Source organism: Pseudopodoces humilis, chromosome 2, assembly GCF_049639895.1.
Source record: "Pseudopodoces humilis isolate 2021_Gansu_Grassland_sample_001 chromosome 2, ASM4963989v1, whole genome shotgun sequence".
In the NCBI taxonomy this organism is placed as follows: Eukaryota; Metazoa; Chordata; class Aves; order Passeriformes; family Paridae; genus Pseudopodoces; species Pseudopodoces humilis.
Genome location: NC_142201.1, coordinates 72,178,491 through 72,197,269, shown reverse-complemented (window position 1 = coordinate 72,197,269; position 18,779 = coordinate 72,178,491). Strand labels below are relative to the sequence as shown.

At 36.4% G+C, this 18,779-nt stretch overlaps 1 protein-coding gene across 1 annotated transcript in view; it reads right to left on the bottom strand.

Annotated features, from left to right (window-relative positions):
- Positions 1-4,615: 4,615 nt before the first annotated feature.
- RDX (radixin) overlaps positions 4,616-18,779 on the bottom strand; it is a 36,952-nt gene continuing 22,788 nt past the window's right edge. Inside the window, exons 5-14 of the mRNA XM_005516242.3 lie at positions 17,342-17,616; positions 16,101-16,184; positions 15,539-15,685; positions 13,981-14,077; positions 13,205-13,368; positions 12,454-12,584; positions 10,162-10,322; positions 9,112-9,204; positions 8,017-8,259; positions 4,616-7,033 (exon numbers count right to left, since the gene is read on the bottom strand). Coding sequence (XP_005516299.1) covers positions 6,869-7,033; positions 8,017-8,259; positions 9,112-9,204; positions 10,162-10,322; positions 12,454-12,584; positions 13,205-13,368; positions 13,981-14,077; positions 15,539-15,685; positions 16,101-16,184; positions 17,342-17,616 — 1,560 coding nt within the window. The 3' untranslated portion in view covers positions 4,616-6,868. The remainder of the gene's footprint in view (positions 7,034-8,016; positions 8,260-9,111; positions 9,205-10,161; positions 10,323-12,453; positions 12,585-13,204; positions 13,369-13,980; positions 14,078-15,538; positions 15,686-16,100; positions 16,185-17,341; positions 17,617-18,779) is intronic.

Sequence of the window (18,779 nt, the reverse complement as noted above, 5' to 3'; positions counted from 1 at the left end):
AAAGCATGACACATTAGCAAGAAGAAAAAAAAAACAAACAAAGACAAGCCCAAACCAAGCAGTAAAGCAGCAAAGAGAAGTGAGATGTAAGAACTAGTTCAAAGAAGACTGGGAGAAGCACAGTATGAAAGGGCCATCCCAAAGCATAGGGAAGACACTGCTGGAGAGAAGCAGAATTCCAGAATTTCTTTTCATGGCCCTCTATTAAAATTAACAGACACAGGTATTTTGCCCTGCACCTGCCACTGTTTTTTACAGACAGGGAAGGCTGAAGAACCATGGGATACCTGACTCCTGCTCTCAGATATCTGTGCTTATGTTATAGAGGAGTTCAGCTTTTACAAGAGTGACGTGCAGAAAAGGTTCAACCCAGACAGGAATAAAACTATAAATAAATCTTATTTTGGATGCCATAGGAAAAGCCAACTATTTCATGGCTCTTTTTTTTTATTTTTACATCCAGGATACCTGTTGTGCAGAAAAGCAAAACTGCAGCAGCATGCAGTTGTGCCTGACGGCTCTGCTGTCTGAGCAGGAATAACCATCCTGCTCCAGTGCTTTCTCCTGCCTAACCCAGCCAGCCAGATGAGCTACACAATGAAAGCACAGAATTTCTCTCTCCCACATGCTTCCTTGTGCATGTGAGCAGAGCTAGGCTTAAAGCTGAACCTCATGGGTATAAACACCTTGATTCAGATTCTACATTAGCAAATTAGTTTTCTGACATTTTCTCCAGAAAGGTACCAGCAATTAGTAACTAGTCAATACAATTATTTATGCTATAAGGTGGCATATGCCATGCATGTCTGATAAAAGAACATGCACCCAAAATTAATCCAAAGACTATTTTGAGAAGCAGCAGTAATAGTTCTAAATTTGAAGATGATGAGTTCACTGACTTTGCTGAAAAGAACACTAAGATCCCAAATGCAAAAGAAGAAAGCTGTGTTTCCAAATGGTATGGAAAAGCACAACTGGCACTGAGCAGAGAGACAAATGCCCAAAACACTGTTCACAAGAGAAGAGATCCAAAAATTCAAAAGGTGAATTAAACTGAAGAAACACTATCAAGGACATGAAACAGAGTGGAGTGCTGATTAATGGTTTAAAGAAGATTTCTTAAAATTTTTAGAATTTTTCTGATGTATGAACAAAGTTGCCTGAATCTCAAACACCAAATCTGTTCACTTGGATATAAATGGACTTGTTCCCAGGAACAAAGGCAACAGCAGGATCGACTCATCTGTGTATTCTGGATGTTATTTCTCAACTTTGCTGAAGACAGAAATGCACTTGGCAGAAAAGTTCTGACCCTTGGTCTCAATGCAAATGAATCTCTTTCTGGCAACACAACTGCAATTACCATATTCACAGAGATTATTAATTAATCAGAAGTGCTATTTGAATGAAAATGTGGCTCGTCAATGTATTTTAAGAAAGTATTTAACACAGTAGTCAACCATTCACCTTAAACTCAGTTTAGCAGAATGTTACTGAAGCCATAGATGAAGTAGTTAAATACTGTATCAAGTTTAAAGAAGAAATCGAGGGTGAATACCAGGTGTGAAAGCTGAGGCTGTGGGGAGCTGTGGATACAAGATCCCGAGGAGCAGAGGGTAGGCAGCCAGGGAGCTGTGGAGCGATTACTGTTTCACAGGGGGACACACTGGTTTCGTGTTGCTGGAACAAGCAATGGGGCAGCAGAACCCTGCATGTGCACAGCTCCTGGCCCTGCAGAAATGTGCAGGGGCAAAATTACCCACACTGCAGAGAAAGTTATAACACAGAGGCCAGGCTGGGAGCACATAGCCTTAAGAACTCCAAGATCTTTTGGTGCTGGGCAGCAGGCTTTCTAAAAGCCTTCATATAATGGCAACTCCTCCTCTGTAAAATAAGGTAGCTTAAAAGCAAACAGAAACAAACAAACAAAAAAAACAACAAAAAAAACTAAATCAGCAGAAAAAGCAATGCAGTTATCCTACCTCTGAGCTTGATCTCTTTTTCACCTGATCCACTTATCCAGAGCACAGGAAACATTAACTCTTATGCACACGTGCATTAGGAACATTTGCACCAACCGGGCCGCCTCCTTTGATGTGCATTTCCATCTCCCCTCATTTCTTCTGCTGCCTAAAAGCTACTGCTGCAAACAGAAACACTCTGGACATATTATTTACAAAAGCCAATATAAACACCTCATGGAATACCAGCAATTCAAAATGCTCTGTTAACTCCTGCTAAACTACGAGTTATGTGGGCATAATCCCTCTTCCTGAGGCACTGCTTCAAGTATTGTGGTCCCTTCTGAAGAAACTATATAGCTTGGTGAGAAAGCCTTTTGGGCTTGGCAAGCCTGCTTCATTCACATCGAACAAAACATATACATTTGACATGGCAGGCAGCAACCTCTTGGGTGGAAGGAAGAAGAAAAAAAAAAAAGCAAAGCAAAACAAAACTTCTTTAATAGCACTCCAAAGTGGCAGTTTATCAACTCAGACAGTAAAGCGAACAAAAGTGACAAACTCTATGAATCAAAACAAAATCAGGCAACTGGTCTACGCCTATGGATCTAGACTCGGCTCAGTGAAATGGAAAGTGCAACTTGCTCCAAAAAATTGGCTTCTAAATTTGCTAAACAGATTATTGGTCACACACCTGCCACAGGACTACACTTTTCTGAAAAGGAGTCCTCCACACAAGTAAATAAATGAGCCAGTAAGGGAATCTAGTGCACATTTGCATTAGGGTTTTCTCCCCTTTGAGACCTCTACCATCACAGCAGCTCTTCAGCTTTTAGTTGCCCCTTGCTACTAACTGGGTCCCCAAACTGGGAAAAGGAGCAGGCAGGCAGAACTCCCCTGCCTGCAGACCAGTTTTGTGGGGAGGAAAGGCACTGGACTCTGCTGCTTGGGAACGGAGTGCCCACAGCTGCCAGCCAGAAGCATCTCCTCAGGCACCCAGGCAGCACAGCATTCCCACTGGGAAGCAGGTGCTCTCCACCTACAAGCACAAACAGCAGAATGTGACCCCAGGGAGTCAAAGAAATCACCAGTTTGTACGCTGATACATTGACACGTATTACATTTTCCAGGAAAATCTTATCTCCCAGCCAAGATAAATTAAATTATGTGTATGAGACAACTCCTATAAATAAGTGAACTTTGCTCTTTTGTAAGGAAGCTTTCAATTTTATGTTGCTATTTTTACTCCAAGTACATTAACAAACACCAGGGTACCTCAGCCCACCTGGATACATCATCTTTGTTAAAATCCTTGATGTCTTGGGCAGAACAACTTTTTAGATCATCTATATGTAAACAGACATGGAAAATGCTTGCATAAAGGTTCCTCTTCAAAAGTAAAAGGTTTTAACTGATTATTTTAATCTCTATATTTTCTTTTAAAATTTAGAGAAAATATTTGTGGCATTTTTTTCTTCAGAAGTTTGAAATACCTCATTTAGAACAAACCTCCTTTTTCCTCAGAGTTGCTCAAAGCAGGTATTTGAAAAACCCTAGAGAATATGCTTTAAGAAAAGAGCAAAAGCACAATAATGCTTTCCAAACTGGTACAAGTGACTGAAAATGTAGTAAAATGGACTACTTCAAAAGACAGAATATCTTCTCGCACAATGAGGCATTGTGTGATTGTAATAGCCTGTAAATCGTGGCAATATTTTGCATCTTTTCCTCTCCACCTCAAGAGCATACTTTTTTTAAAATCATCTTTCAAAGCACTTACCTCCCCTTTCAAGTATAATATTGGGAAGCTGCATACCTATGCAGAAACTCTCTAACAAGTAAGAAACCTCAGAGCTAAGGCTTCAGCAGGAGGGGCTCCAACAAAAGGGAAGTATCAAACTAAAAATATGCATGTTTACAAGTACCAGGTTTTAATTCCTCACAGCAGTCCTGCCCTAAGGAGCAACAGAAGGGTCATGTACTTGTACCGAGTGCAAGGCCAAACAAATTCAAAAGAGAACAGAATGGCACCTGAGAGGAGGTCTAATTTATGTGAGAACATTTTAGCAGGTTATTTGTACACCTATTTACATGGGACTGTTCCTGTCTTTTTCAAGTGTATTAGAGAAATGAAAAAGCCCATTAACTTATCATTGTTTAAAACACATGGCCATGCATGTGTTTGACAGCACTGTCCACTGTAAGGTGCAGTATCAAAAAATAAAACCAAAAAAAACCAAACCCAAACAGATCAAGGTTTCACAATAATTAAGATATCCATTAAACTAAAATTCACTTAACCTGGGGCTAAGCAATATGTAGGCAGTGATTGAAAGTTCTTACATTACCCACAGAACTCTTATATGGCCAAATTACCCTCTGTTCTCGAGAGCAAATTTGCTGTGATGATTCAGATCCTGTTTTGAATCGAAAAACACCAGTGCTTCCTCCTAACTGTATGTGATAATTTCTTAAGCAAAATACCATTCTCTAGGGATCCACTTTGATTTTTTTTATTTCATTCTGACCAAAGTGTGAAAGAAAAAGATGATCAAAATTTCTACACTGCTCTTGAAAAAGAGGCTACTGGAATATGCTCCATAAAGCTGTCAGAAAAAAAGGGCATTAAATAACAACAATGGACCTCAGAGAAATTAACTGTATCTCTTTATTGTTAACCAATGAATGTTATCCAAAATAGTAGATGTAATTGTAGCTTAATTGTACAACACAAAACATGATGCTAAAGGAAAAAGCTTGTGGAAAATTACTTCACCGAGTAATCATTAAATGTATTCTTAGTACTTCTTCACCAGTAAGTGTTCCCAACTGCTGGTGAGCAGCTATTATCACTTTGTTCATTGTGAAAACCTGTATTACAAATGGTTGTTCCTGGTTGTTTGAATAAAATAAAATTTAAAAAAAATCACACAGCTTTATAAATGGATCTAATCCATTTAGCCCTACTCTACATGTTGTAGATTTACGAACAACAATCTTTACTGGTGTTTTTTCCCAACACTGAAACTGATGGATCAGGGTTAGTGCACGCTTTTCAGGGACAAATGAAAACTCACTGGAAGCACAGTATTTCACCTGCCATGGCAAACTGTTCAAATACTTCAGAAATTTGCTTAAGCTTCGGTGTATGAAGCCTGTGAAACAAAAATTGTTCTTACAATGCACTGCAAGTTGAAACACCAACTTCCACCAAGCAGCATTTTGAAGCATGTGCACAGCATCTGCACATCAGTCTTCAAGGTCAAGCAGATATGTTTAGCCCCACAAACCAAAAATATATTAATGTATCTTTATTTAATTTTCATGATGTCACCCCACATAGCCAAACTTTTACTCCACAAAATAAAAAAAACGAACTTAGACTGTTCATGAGAAATTTAGACCTATTGTGCATGAAAAAAAATGTTTAATAAAATGGCAAAATTTAATAGGTAAGTGTAAATTTATGAGTGCATAATACCAAACAGAAAAGAAGCTGAACCATCCTCAGAGAAATCTAGGTTCTTCCACTGTCAATATTCACTAGGGTACTGTAACACAGGGAGTAACTGAAGTCCACATTAACTGTAATATTATTACTAAAGTTCAATTTTTAAGCAAATTTTTCAAAAGAGCAGGTTTCCTTTACAAGAGGGATAGGACTTGATAACCTGACATCAGATATGACAATTACAATACTAGCTTCACTGAAAACTGAAGCTACAAACACTTTTACTCCAATTCTGGGATATTTCAATTTGTATTTGAAACCCAAACTGACTGACACACACATTCTACACCCCTCCCAGAATATATAGTATACCAGTGACAAATTACAGCTTTAAAACACACCAGATGCTTTTACAATTTAAACTCAACAGAAGGCAGTTAGACAGTATTTAGCACTATAAACCCATCATAAAGTAAAATAAAATTCTAGGAATAAGGGCTCTTAGCAACTTGGATGTTACTGTGTAGTGACAGTCAATTTAAACAGTTTTTTTCATGGTGTTTGAAGGACCAGTCATCATGTACGTAGTAGTGAGGTAGGATACTGTCCCCTCCCTGGGACTGATGTTTTCATATGCTCCCTTGCCAGAAAGGTCTAGGTCTCCCTATTGCAAATAAAATAATTACAAACAAATAGCACAATAAGCTTTCTTTATTTTTTTTCCCCTCTTTGCTGCACTGGAACATTTTGCACATCTAAAAGAATCAGCTAGGAAAAGCAACACTTACTCAAGCCTATCAGCAGCCATATGCTGCCCACAGGTAGTGTTCCATTTAAAAACATTTCCTGGAACTACCACCTGTCATCCAGACCTTTGTGAACAGGTAGGCAAAGAAAACCATCAATGATGACAGGACATGAAACACCAAAGAATTTCACTTGGGAGAAAAAAAAAACAAACAACCCCCCCCAAAAAACAAAACAAGAAAAAAACAAACAGAACTGAAAGTGAGCAATATCAAATTCTTAATGGAGTAGCTACACTGAAAACTAATTTCAAATTTCATACTGAAATAGTACCCATCTAGTTTAGGTACCGTTCCATTCTTCTTTCTATTTCTTAATGTTTAAGCAATATATACACTTATCAGTCATTATATACTTCACATCTGTTTTCAAAGTGGGGAAAAATACCCCAAACAAACAATGAAGTTGAAAACACAATGGGGAAAAATTTGCTATTAACCTCCACACCCTCCCCCCCACAAACCTACGGTTAACAGACTGCCTTTCTGTTGAATAGTTTCCCCTAAATTTGTCTTCTAGTCACTGTAGTCAACCTGGTATTAAGTGCTTTGGCAAAGTGGGGTGCAATCCATCAAATCTGCAAAGGCCTGCTTTTTTTCTCTGTTGGTGGTTCAGCTTTACGAGGAACATATATGCAAAATACCAGCTCTCACATTGCTTCAAACTCATCAATACGCTGCTTTGTATTGCCTTGTCGAATTTGCCGGAGAGTCTTGTACTTATCGCGGCCTGCTTTAACATTCTCAGCATGAAGGACATCATTTTGTGTTTTCTTGGTTTCATCTCTGGCTTGAGCCAACTCTGAACTTAAAGCCTGTTGAATAAAATATTTGAATTTAAGTGCTTTGACTAATTCTTTAACAGTTCTGGAGTTTCTGATAACAACTATTCTGCAATCTGGGTAAAAATTTCTTGAATGCCAACCTATGGAATGCTTGTTGAGCTCCTCAGTAACTCAAGTTGTGAGGTCTATCAGAAGGAATGCAGAAGGAAAGATAAGGAGAGCATAGGATACTGTACTTATATTATTGTAAGCATCAAACTGTAACAAAAAAAAAAATCCTCATACACCATAAAATCTGAGAAAGGGACCAGCAAGATAAAGTAGGAAAAAAACCACCTTATTTTTCTGTTTTTCTTTAACTAAAGCCTTATCTCCCTGATCTGGCCAGTGACTGACCAAGAATACTGCACATACACTCCACTAACACAGTACTGCCAGACAAACTAGCAGCTTTCCTTTTCTTCTGTTTTCTTCCCAAATAAACATTTTGTAACCAGGAAAAGGGCTATCACTACTATAGATTTTTTTGCCTCGATGGCTAAGACTTAGCCTGGGAGGAATTGTTCAGTTTCAGGGAAGTAAGAGTAATCCAAAATGGGTGTAATTTGAGTTTCTGCATTTACAACACCTGTGAGAGACTACAAACAAACATAAATACCACCAAGCAAGCATCTGTTCATACCACTTCTTGAGTTTTGGTATTGAAAGAGGAAAGCATTATGTTTTAACATGCAGAGTTCTGGAAATTATATAATTATTAGAAGCATTTACTGGCCAATGCAACAGCGTACTTACACTTTCAAGCTATAAAGCACAATCTTGCATCCAATCTTTCTATATATTCCACTTCTGGAACACTATGAATGATATTGGTTGATAAACTGGTCATAAACCTGATAAATTATAAAGAAGCTGTTTCCTTGGCAGACCAAAATATCAGTGAAATTTCTTACAAAAGAAGGATGAAAACCCAAAGCCTGAATTTTGTTGATACAACTATGAATCTTCATTACCTGGAGCTGTTTCTTAACACGTTCATTTTTCTGTGTTTCTGTTACCCGTTCTTCCTCACTCCTGTGATTCATGACACCATCAGAAGACAGTTCTGCACTGGCTTCAGCATTGTTCTCATCATGTTCATCGTGTTCATTCTCTGTTGGAGGAATAACTGGTGGGGGTGGAGGTGGAGGAGGAGCAGACATCACAGATTTCAGTTCTTCTTTGGTCTTTTCCAAGTCCTCTTGGGCTGCAAAAGCCTAAATACAGTAAACAGTACTTAGCACCTTTTTTAAAATGCTTTATCAAGAATCAAAAAAAATAAAAATAAGTATTTGAGATGTTCTCAGACACATGAAACTGTCCTTTATAACTGACATGACTAGTTTACACACTGATAATTGTCAAATAGAGACAGAGTAAAAACCAGATATGGCTCAAAATAAGCTGTACTAGGGAGTTCAGCTATTTCCAGCAGTATACAAGAGAAGAGTGAAAGAATAGGGCAATCAAACCAAATGTTTTCCAACTTCTCTAGCCACCAGAAATTTAAGGGTCAGGGATTTCCTGATCAAAGGTGACGTCTTCAAATTTCATACTTAACCAGAACTTAGGAAAACTTGTTCAAACCCTTTTGGAACGCATGCACAGTAACTATTCACATTCCATAGCTAATTAGAGATTTTATGAAGAAAGACTATTTTGCTTTAAACTTTTGCCCAGTTGCATTTCATATGCCTTTGTTAACTGTTTTGGTTCATCTTTCCATCAAATCTCATAATTTTATACACATCCCTCCTGAGGTGTTTTCCTCTCTAACACAAAGCTCCAATCTATTTCATCATCACACAAAAGGAAGCCATTTCTAATCGTTGACCATACCTTTGTGATGAGAATTTCCCCCCCTTCATGGCTATGTAATATCAAGAAATGAGTTAAACAGAAGCATAGGCTAACTTCAGTAGACTGGAGGACAAAAGCCTTTAAGAAAGACTTTTCTGAAGCCTAAGGGAAAGAGAGAGATTTGACCCCATGGACTTCTAGTGAGATTTCCACATTCATTTCCCTTAGTTTCTTTGAAGTTCTGACTTCACACAGCATGGGCTCATTACTTTGTGCTGCCATTCTGAAGCTTCCTCTTCTTTCTTTTTCTTGGCCTCCTCTAGAAGTGCAATCTTGGCTGTGAATTCAGCAATTTCTGCTGCCTGAAACAAACAAAAGAACAAAGAAGTTTTAATTTGGTATCAGCCTGGCTATGCAGTGGAAGGAAGCAGAGCCTTTGCTATGATCCAGCTTGAAAAGAGTTAGTTACCATCCATCACTTCTCTGTGAAAAATAGAAATTTTAAGCATACATGACAGAGGGAATGAATCAAGAGTACTCTTGCATAATGGAAATAAGTCCAGAATAAAAAAAAAATATTTACCTTCTGCTCTTCAAAGGCTGCTAGGAAACAGCAAGCTGTCATTACAAACTACCATTTCAGGCTGTTTCAATCTAATACAATTTTAATGGTCCCACCATTAAGATTGTGACTCTGGATCATAATCTCAGTACTATTAAGCTAAGTCTTGCCATCAGAATTACGTGCTAAGTTTACAGAAGATCTAAACCATTTATAGTTGAGAAATCATTTCTTCTATTTTCACGCCTTTCTTGATTATTATGCACAAATCTTGAATTAGAAGTAGTCTAATCCAGAATGCGAGAAGACACTGCAAATACTGGCAACAGGAGAGGAAAAGCAACAAAAACACCCCAACAAACCCCAGTATCACCAACTCCCCACTCCCACCACCACCATCAAGCTTCAGAACAGACCTGACTCAGAGAACAGGCTTCCCAGCAGGCTGTAGAAGGAAGCTACTCTTGTTCTCAGCTGAATAAGCCTGAGACTATTAGAGAATGTAGTGAGTCTTGTCAGTCGGAATGGTGGTCCTCTTTTAATCTCGTACAGATACAGAGTTTTTTATCTTGCAATTAGTGGCAAGTCTAATGCAGTTTCCTAACACATTTCTCACAACACTCTGTAACAGTATCTCAAGTACTTTTGTGTTACAATGTACTTCTTCATTTGACATAAACAAGAGTAAAGGCTAAATTTTCAACTATCTTTTCCAATTTTAACCTTATTTTGAGGGAAAAAAAATAAAGTTTCTTACTAGCTGTTCCTGGTTCTTCATTTGATCAGCTGCCTGCTTGGCTAGAGCAGCTTTGGCTACTTCAGCTGCTCGACGCTCTTTTTCCAGGCGTTCTGCTTCCTCTTTTGCACGTTTCCTTTCTTGATCCAGTTCTAGAGCTCTTCGAGTCTGTTCCTCTAGCTCTGCCAAGAGGAGAGTTTGCAGACAAGGTATCACTACCTAGCACTTCCTCATATGTATCACAGATACCAGCTGTAATATGCCCAAAATAACGTAACCTAGAACACTAACTGAGATTTACAAGACCACCTCAACCTAAGAAAAGCAGTTGAGCACATTACCCAGAGCTCTGTTCCATATGTGGTTTCCCCGCCACTTTAAGACATTCTTTGGATATATTTTATCTCATCTGACATTTCTGACAGCCTAGTGTCTCAGGAAAGTGTCGCCTCACTGATAAATCTAAACACCCAAATACATGTACATAGACATGCACATGCTCCTATTACTTTATGTACATTCAACCACTCTCTTAAAGAAAGCAAAAAAACTTCTTCTTTGTTAAAATGCCTGACAGATTCCTTAATTGCTGCCGAAAATTTAGGCACATGTCTCCTGCAAAATGACTTAAGACCCACTGGAAGGGTCAGAAAAAATCTTTGTACATCAGAGGAGGAAAATTTGAAATCCAGGGAGAGATAATAGCTGTCTGGCTGCCTGCATAGCAAAATATTGAAATCTAAAGGGCAGAACCTAAAGGAAGGTTCTTCTAAAGGAAGAAGTAATAATCTAGGAGTACTGCAAGGTTAGGTTTACACAGACAAAATTAAACCCCTCCCCTGATGAGAAAAAATAGGTGACTATGTAAAGAGTCCTTCTAAAGCTGTTTGGTGGTTCTAATGACAAAACTTGCACTATGTTCTTGGCTAGGCACAGCTGTCATAGACTCCTTCAACAGAAAACCTAAACAACTACTCATTTTTTCCAGCAATCCATTTGCCTTCACCATAAGCTTTAATACTATAAAAGCACCTCCCCAGGTATGCTGACACATGCTTCATCTTTACACTTCTAGTTTTAAGTAGTAATGTAACCATTATTCTTCAGTTGGTTTCCCAGGCCTACTACTACTTCAGTCATTAAATTAAATGAACAGGATCACAAGTATGTGGGGTTCTACAAATGCAGTACCTAGAAATTAAACAGAACACAGAACTTTTTAAAAACACTACTCAAATCTTCCCATGAAGATGGAGAACATGAAACTAACACAGACCATTTATATAAAGACTTTTCCATGTGTGCATAGAAGGCTAAAAAGACATTTTGTATTGCATCAGAAATTAGGCTATACTGCTCACAATGAGAAAATGTGAATTACAAGAAAATGTATATTGTCAAACCTCCAGAATCACCCTGTTTCAGAACTGACACTGTTCTGTCCTGGGCCAAACAGCTCTCCCTAAGCAATTCCATGGCACAGATGATGTGTTACCTGTCTGGATGCGTCCAACCTGTTCTGCATTGAAAGACTGCAAAATGCAGGAGAGCTGGAGAGAAGTGTCAGGTATGTATATAAATTTATGTAACTTACTTGCATAGAGTTAAACAGTGATTCTATCTATGATGCTTGAAGCCAAGAGTTAGGAAAAGAAAGAAGCAACAAAACTTTTATGAATGTGAACCAAGCCTGAAGTAGGGAAAAAACAAACAAACAAAAAGAAAGAACATGGAGAGGAACAACTGGGAAGTCATGGAGACAAGGACTCTACAGGGTGATTAAACACAAAGAATTGTGATTGGTGAAACTACATGTGCTTTCACTAATGTTAGACAATACTTTAGTTTTCTCAAATCTTACAAGGGAATACAAAAGGAGGAAGAAACAAGGAATTTCCAAATTTAAAGCTAAATTCAACAAAATCCTAGAGAAAGTACTTTGAATCTTTCCCTCTAATTTCCCTGCTCCCTTCAACTCCAGGTATTCAGCATTTTAAGCGTTTAATAATTCTGAGTTGAACTGTGTATACGCAATAATTTTCTTTTTACTAAATCAAAATTTTTACTATATTAGAAATTGGTTTTATATTAAAAAGATACAGACAAAAGTATGCACACCATTGTTTAAACACTGAAAAAGAGTATCTCTCATATAAAATAAAACACCATTAAATTCTTGCCACTATTAGTAAAATAGACTTAACCCCTCCCACACAGTTAACAAAACATACTGACATACAAAAAGAATTGTGGAACTGAACTACCCAGCTAAACTAAACACTGTCACTAGATTTAAGAAATCTATGACCTCACCTTTCTGAGCTTTCATTGTTTGCTCCTCAATTTGTCTTAAGCGCTCCATTAATTCCTCCTTCTCACGCTCTATTCTTTCCTTTTCCTTTTCTGCTATCTCCCTTTTTTTCTTCTCATTTTCTAATTGTGCCCTGAAAAAAAAATAGTAAAAAGGTTTTTTTTTCTCTCCAACATATTAAATGCTACTCTTTGGATACAGGTAGCAAATTTTTCAGTTTACTCAGCTAGCAGGGAAGGACAGACAATTTTAAATGCTTCTAATTCAGCTGCTGCTTCAAAATACTGTAGAGAAAAACAGTTTATGAACAGAACTGATAATCAGCCTTAGTTATGGTCAGCCACATAAATCCACAATTATATCTGCATTTTAGGCATGATGTTTCATCAGGGCTAGAAATGGCAACAGTATTTTTTAGATACACAAAAGGTAAGCCAGGACATTCTTCAATGAACTTGCTTTAAGGGTTCACCAGTAGAGTATAAAATCCTCTAACAATCAAACAACAGAGAGCTAAGACTTGCACAAAATACATAACAGGGAACAACAGTACAGCTACTATTACTGTGCTGAAAGCTCAAAAAAGATACATCTTTACACTAAAACAGGGGAGCCATGCCAATTCACAAACCTGTTTACATAGTGGAAAAAGAAAAGCAGTTCTCTCTTTTCCAGAATTCTAAGATATATGATATTCTATCACTTCTTAAAAAGGTAGAATTTTTTTCTGTTTCATGGAAGTTTGTTAATTACCTTTCCAATTGTTTCTGATGTTTCTCTTCTCTAGCTTGGGCCTTCATCTGTTGCACTTCAATTGTATCAGGTTTCCTCCGCCTCATGTACAATTCATGATTTCCCATACACAGTGCCAAAATTCGCTTGTTAATTCTCAGACGGGGTGCATAAAAAACAAAATCCTAGGAAAAAAGTAATTCCAGTACATCCATTAACCTAAAAAATACACTCATGACAAGATTCAAAGCGTTGCTGCATTCTTGCATTGGTTAAATGAAAACTTACACATACTTTGATATTTTGAGCAAGCAAACAACATAATCTATAAATCTAGTTACTGTCAGAAACTTGTAAGAAAAATTCAAAATTGCACCATGAATACCCCAGAAATTAGCTGCTTTATATAAAATTGTTCAAAACATTAAAAAAATGAGACTATATTCTATTCTGAAGTCATTTAACCTAGAAAGTCTCATGAAATGTGCTGTTGGAACAAAAAAAAAAAAAAGAAAAATAGAGGAGGAAAGAGGTAGAGAATTTAGCATCTTATGCTGTCTTTTCAACTACAAAGTATTTAGCTGACTTCGAACCTCCCCCACAATTTAGGAGTATCAAACAGAATGAAAAGAGAGGAAATAAACATACAAATGAACATTTTCTTTTGATTAGTGACTATTCTATCAGTAAAAGTAATAAATGTCACCAATATTTACTCATGCCTTAATGCCAGAGCAAGTCCCTGCAGGCTTTAATCCCTTCACACAGGAAGTGATACTATTGCAGACACTACTTACAGGGGCCTTTTTGTCAATTGGCTTTATGACAAATTTTTTGTCGTTAAAAGAGATGTTTCTTATTTCACTCCAAGGAAAACCAATCTTGGGTGTCAGCCTTCAAAGAAAAAAAGTCCTCATTAGAAGCAGCAAGGATGTGCACTTCATACACACAGGAATTCAGTAAGGCTTATGTCTGTACCATTCTCATTATTACACTTAGCTACATTCAGAATATTACATTTATGACATTATGTTCTAATAGAAACATTAACAACAATTCAAACATATTTTAGTAAGATTTTTCTTTTTACAAATATTCTTTCAAATTAATTACATTTTAATAAATTACATTGCTTTGTAACACAAGGAATTTTGATCTGTGACTTATTCTGCTACTATTACCTACGTACTAAACATCATGCATTCATTCTTTACATGGCATTGGTAACTGCATTTTCACTTGAAAGAGTAACTATTTAAATGTGAGAAATTGACATTTCAAATACGGAAATTAAAGTAGCTTTCAGCCATGTTGTACTTCTGGTTTAGCTCAGATTTGTGTTCTTACATTTTCAGAATTCAAGTTAAATTTATTTCCCTTGCATCTTAAGCAAAATAAATTAAATCAGAAATTGTCACAATGTTACACATCAATTGCATAACAGAAAATATTTTTCTGTCAGCACAGAGTTTTTTTTTAATTCATATTATCTTAATTATAAATATCAGAAAATATTTAAGTATTTGATTGCTAACTATCAGGAGACAGGAAATACCAAAAATTGCCTCATGGCTCAATCTGATCTGAACATTTTGAATATTTCCAGCTTTCAGGAGTTATATTGCCATCTAATGGCAATTAAGGCTTACAGAATTTTGTTACAGAGTATATACATCTAAAGTTGACTGCTCCTATCTGGAGTTTGGCATATCACATGTAACCACCTTCAAATCACTGTGAATGGCTTGTTGACACCAGACACAGCTAACAAGTGCTTGTAAAGAAAGAAAAGAGTAAGTCTGTTGTTCCATTTCCAAATTCTTTGTATTTCCTTAATTTCAGCTTTTCCCTCTTCAAGTAGAACAGATTATTTGATCTCTTTATCAGGACACATGAATGATCTATTTTCTTTGGTGTCTAAAAGGTTCCCTTTTCACTTTTAAAATATCTAAGTTTTTCATGCTCCAACATCTATAATCCTTGTCATGGCTCTTACAAATGTTTCTCATTAAATATGTTGCTCAGCTTTAAAATGTCCTTTTCATCCTGACCAAAGGGAATGTTTTGAGTGAAAGGTACAGGAAGAAACAATATAAACATGTAGTATTCCATATAATGTGTTTTAAATTTAATTTTCCATAGAACTGCTCTTCTTTTCCCTTCTTTAGCATCCCTGATCTTTACAATTCAAACATTCTGGCAGTTAACATCTCTCTCTCTTTTTCTATCTCTTACATAGATTAGAAGGAGAACCTGTTTTGCCAGATCTTACTGAATAGGCAGTAAGATGGGGGTTGTACAATCTCAGGTAGCAACTCCTAGGACAGAACTGCAAAATGAGTATTTTCCACTTACTTATCATCATGCTCATAAATATTCAGACCCAATGCATCAACTCCTAGCCACAATTCAGTTCCTTTTTTATTCTTTATTTCAAAATAGTTGACTCCATACATTTCCAAGTCTTGTGCTATCTTAAGGTACTCCATCATAGAATCTTCCCTGATGAAGAAGAAAAAATTGGTATAGTTTAGACAACAAATCGTAAGTACAATGTAAGAATAAGGGAACTGCAGAATAAAATAGCTGGGGTAAAATTTAGTTATGAATTAAATCTCTAAAATAGTTTGACTCAAATACTTTTAAGAGCTCTACACCCTAATATCCAAGTAGAATCCAACCATTGCACTTTGTCTTTCTGTGCCATGAGCTAAGGAAATACTAGATGTATTTTAGAGGCAGACAACTGTGGACAAAGGCAGTTGACAGCCTTTCCAGAAATCATGTGGGTATACCAACAACCTAACTGGAAACTCAACTCTCATGGAAGTCTTTCATAACTACCTATCCTGGTCAGAATAAAATAAAGCCACTTTCCAAATAAGTACCTCCCAAAATACATTTTTTACATAATTACCTTAACATTCCCCTGTGCTCTTCATGCCAGTTCTGTATTCTTTCTTCCCACTGTTCTTTTGTCAGTTTGTGCTGTTCTAACACACTGTGAATAGAAATTGTTGCTATTAAATGACACTGGCAACAAACTTAACCTCTTTTGTTGCACAGCACAACATATGCTTTAACTGAATAAACTTAAAAGATGACTTCCTATACACTGTTCACATTTTCAGCACAGAAACAAATTCTGTATTTCAACAAATTCCCTTCTAGGGAAGAAAAGAGGTGAAACCTCTTTTCTTGGTATTCTGTATTCTTTGTTATATAAAAGTCACACTATTGCATACCTCACGTAAGTCATAAAATGTAACGCTTACAACAGCTGAGAATGCACACCTATAGAACCCTCTGGCAACAATGCTGCAAATTAATCTCTAGGTGCGCAAAGATACACTCAAGCTTTCATTCTGCTGTCATTTGAAAGAAAAGGTAAGACATTACAACAAGTTAGCAGACAACCTTGTTGAGAGTTTTTTTATTAAATTTTTTATTTTTCCTTTATGAATAAAATCAGTAGCGAAGCAGCTTCAGAATGCTATTTGATGTTTAATCTACAAGAGGCTGCAATGATGGAATTATTCTAGAACTTTCAATGTAGAATTGCAGTAAGAAATCAAACGCATATACTAACTGTATTTTGCTTTCATTCCATGCACCCAGCATTTCAGGGGTTTCTGAAGAAACTGTTCTAAAGGACAATTAAAAAATCTGAACATTTGTCTACCGAAAAGGAACATGAATTGTATGAATTTGTGTTGTACTCGAGCAGTGTATATTATTTGCAGTACACTTACTTTCAGGAAATTATTATCATTTAAGTGTACAAAACCATAAAAACTGAAGAAAAGGAGAGAGTATCAAATGAATTTTAGTTACTTCTATATTGGAATATTTAGATTTTAATTTAGCAGAAGCAGGCCTCCAGTAACATTACATGATTTTGGAGTACTTTCAAACTGTGTTCAACCAAGTCCGTGCAGCTGCTTGTGGACAGGACAGGAAATACATCTCAAGAAACCTGTGGCTATGACGCTTCTTTGTTATTTAGTCTAAATTAGGATCTCTAAATTTTACTAGCAAAAAGAGGAACTACAAGAAAGCCACCATTAAATACATGTTATCACTTAATATTTTATAAATAAAAAATGTGCTACAGTTAAGTCTGTGAGTAGCATTTGGTGCAAAATCCATTTCACTCACCGCTGGGGGAGAAGCCTGTCATTGGCTAGGTAGCCCAGTTTATGGATTTCCTTACTGTAATCTCCATACTTGGACTGGACAGCATAAGAAGCCAGCAGAACTGCAGTTTCTGGTGGGCAATATATTTCATCATTTAAGATCGACTCTTTGACTTGCAGGAAGAAAAGTCTCTGAGTTATTTCCTGAATTAATTCTTCAGATACATCCTCTGGAAAAAACTTGGCCCTGAACTTAAACTGCAAAGGATTTTCTTTCCGTACATCTTGCTGTGTTACCTGAGGGAGAGGAATAAAGACAAAAATAAAAAGAGCATTAAATGGTAACTTAAATGTGATTTAATAGCACTTAACTCTTTAGCTTCTCTGCGCTGAAACCCAGAGCTTCCTGACAAGCCCACTGTGGAACTCACTGAAAGGTTCACATGGTGCAAACAAGCATATCAGTTTGAATAAATCAGACAATTTTGAAATATTACTTAAAGGCTGATGAGGAGATTTTTTTTGTAGGCTTGTGTGAATTTTCATTTATCACAATATAGACCTGGAAACTAAGAAGTTGCAATAGACATTAAAAAGAACAAAATTATATCCAAGGATGATTTGCAGGAAGTAATAAATTAGGGGGTCTAACAATGGTCCTTTAGCAATAACTAGAGCACATTTCTTCAATGTGAGTGTGAAGCTGGATTATTTTAGAAGTCTTTCAACTATTGAAATAAATATATGTGCTTTGTTCCAGTGCAAAAACCTTAATTCCTTTAATCATTTTTTTTTTTTTTTTTAGAATGGATAAGCTTTAAAACTGTGATTTCTGCAAAGAAATCAGATATGGTCTTAAGATTTCCTCTACTTCAGATTTCAACAAATACTCGTTTTTATGTAGAATTTTATTTCATTTGTGCTCAGCTTGTAGCACCAGTTTATGGCCAAAGCAAAAACATTCAAAACTAAACTAATTTTAACATAAAATAATAATTGTTAAAATGTACATTCACAGTAAAATAATTCTCATACATCCCAGTTCAAGCACTTTATTACACATTTAGTTTTATGTGTACTACTACTAGTCCCACTAAAACTTCTTTGTTATGCAAGAAATTATGTATGTTTGCTCAACTTGTAGGAAGTCTCAAAAACTGTGAATATAATAAATATAACCTTTTAAACACCTAAGATACATAGTATATATAGATTCAACATTTGAGACGTCAGTTTTAAAAGTTTCGCTCACTTTTCATTATTGTCGTGCATTATTTACAGACACAGCATTTCATCTGTGAAAAATTCATTTCAGCAGTGAAAAATTAGTTGAGCTCGCCATAATAAAATCTTACTCACACATCTATTCTTTATCAGATTTTTATCTGTATTTACTGAAAATATATAAATAATAATATAAAAGTGAGAAACAGCTAATTTGATGCATATCAGAATCAAAT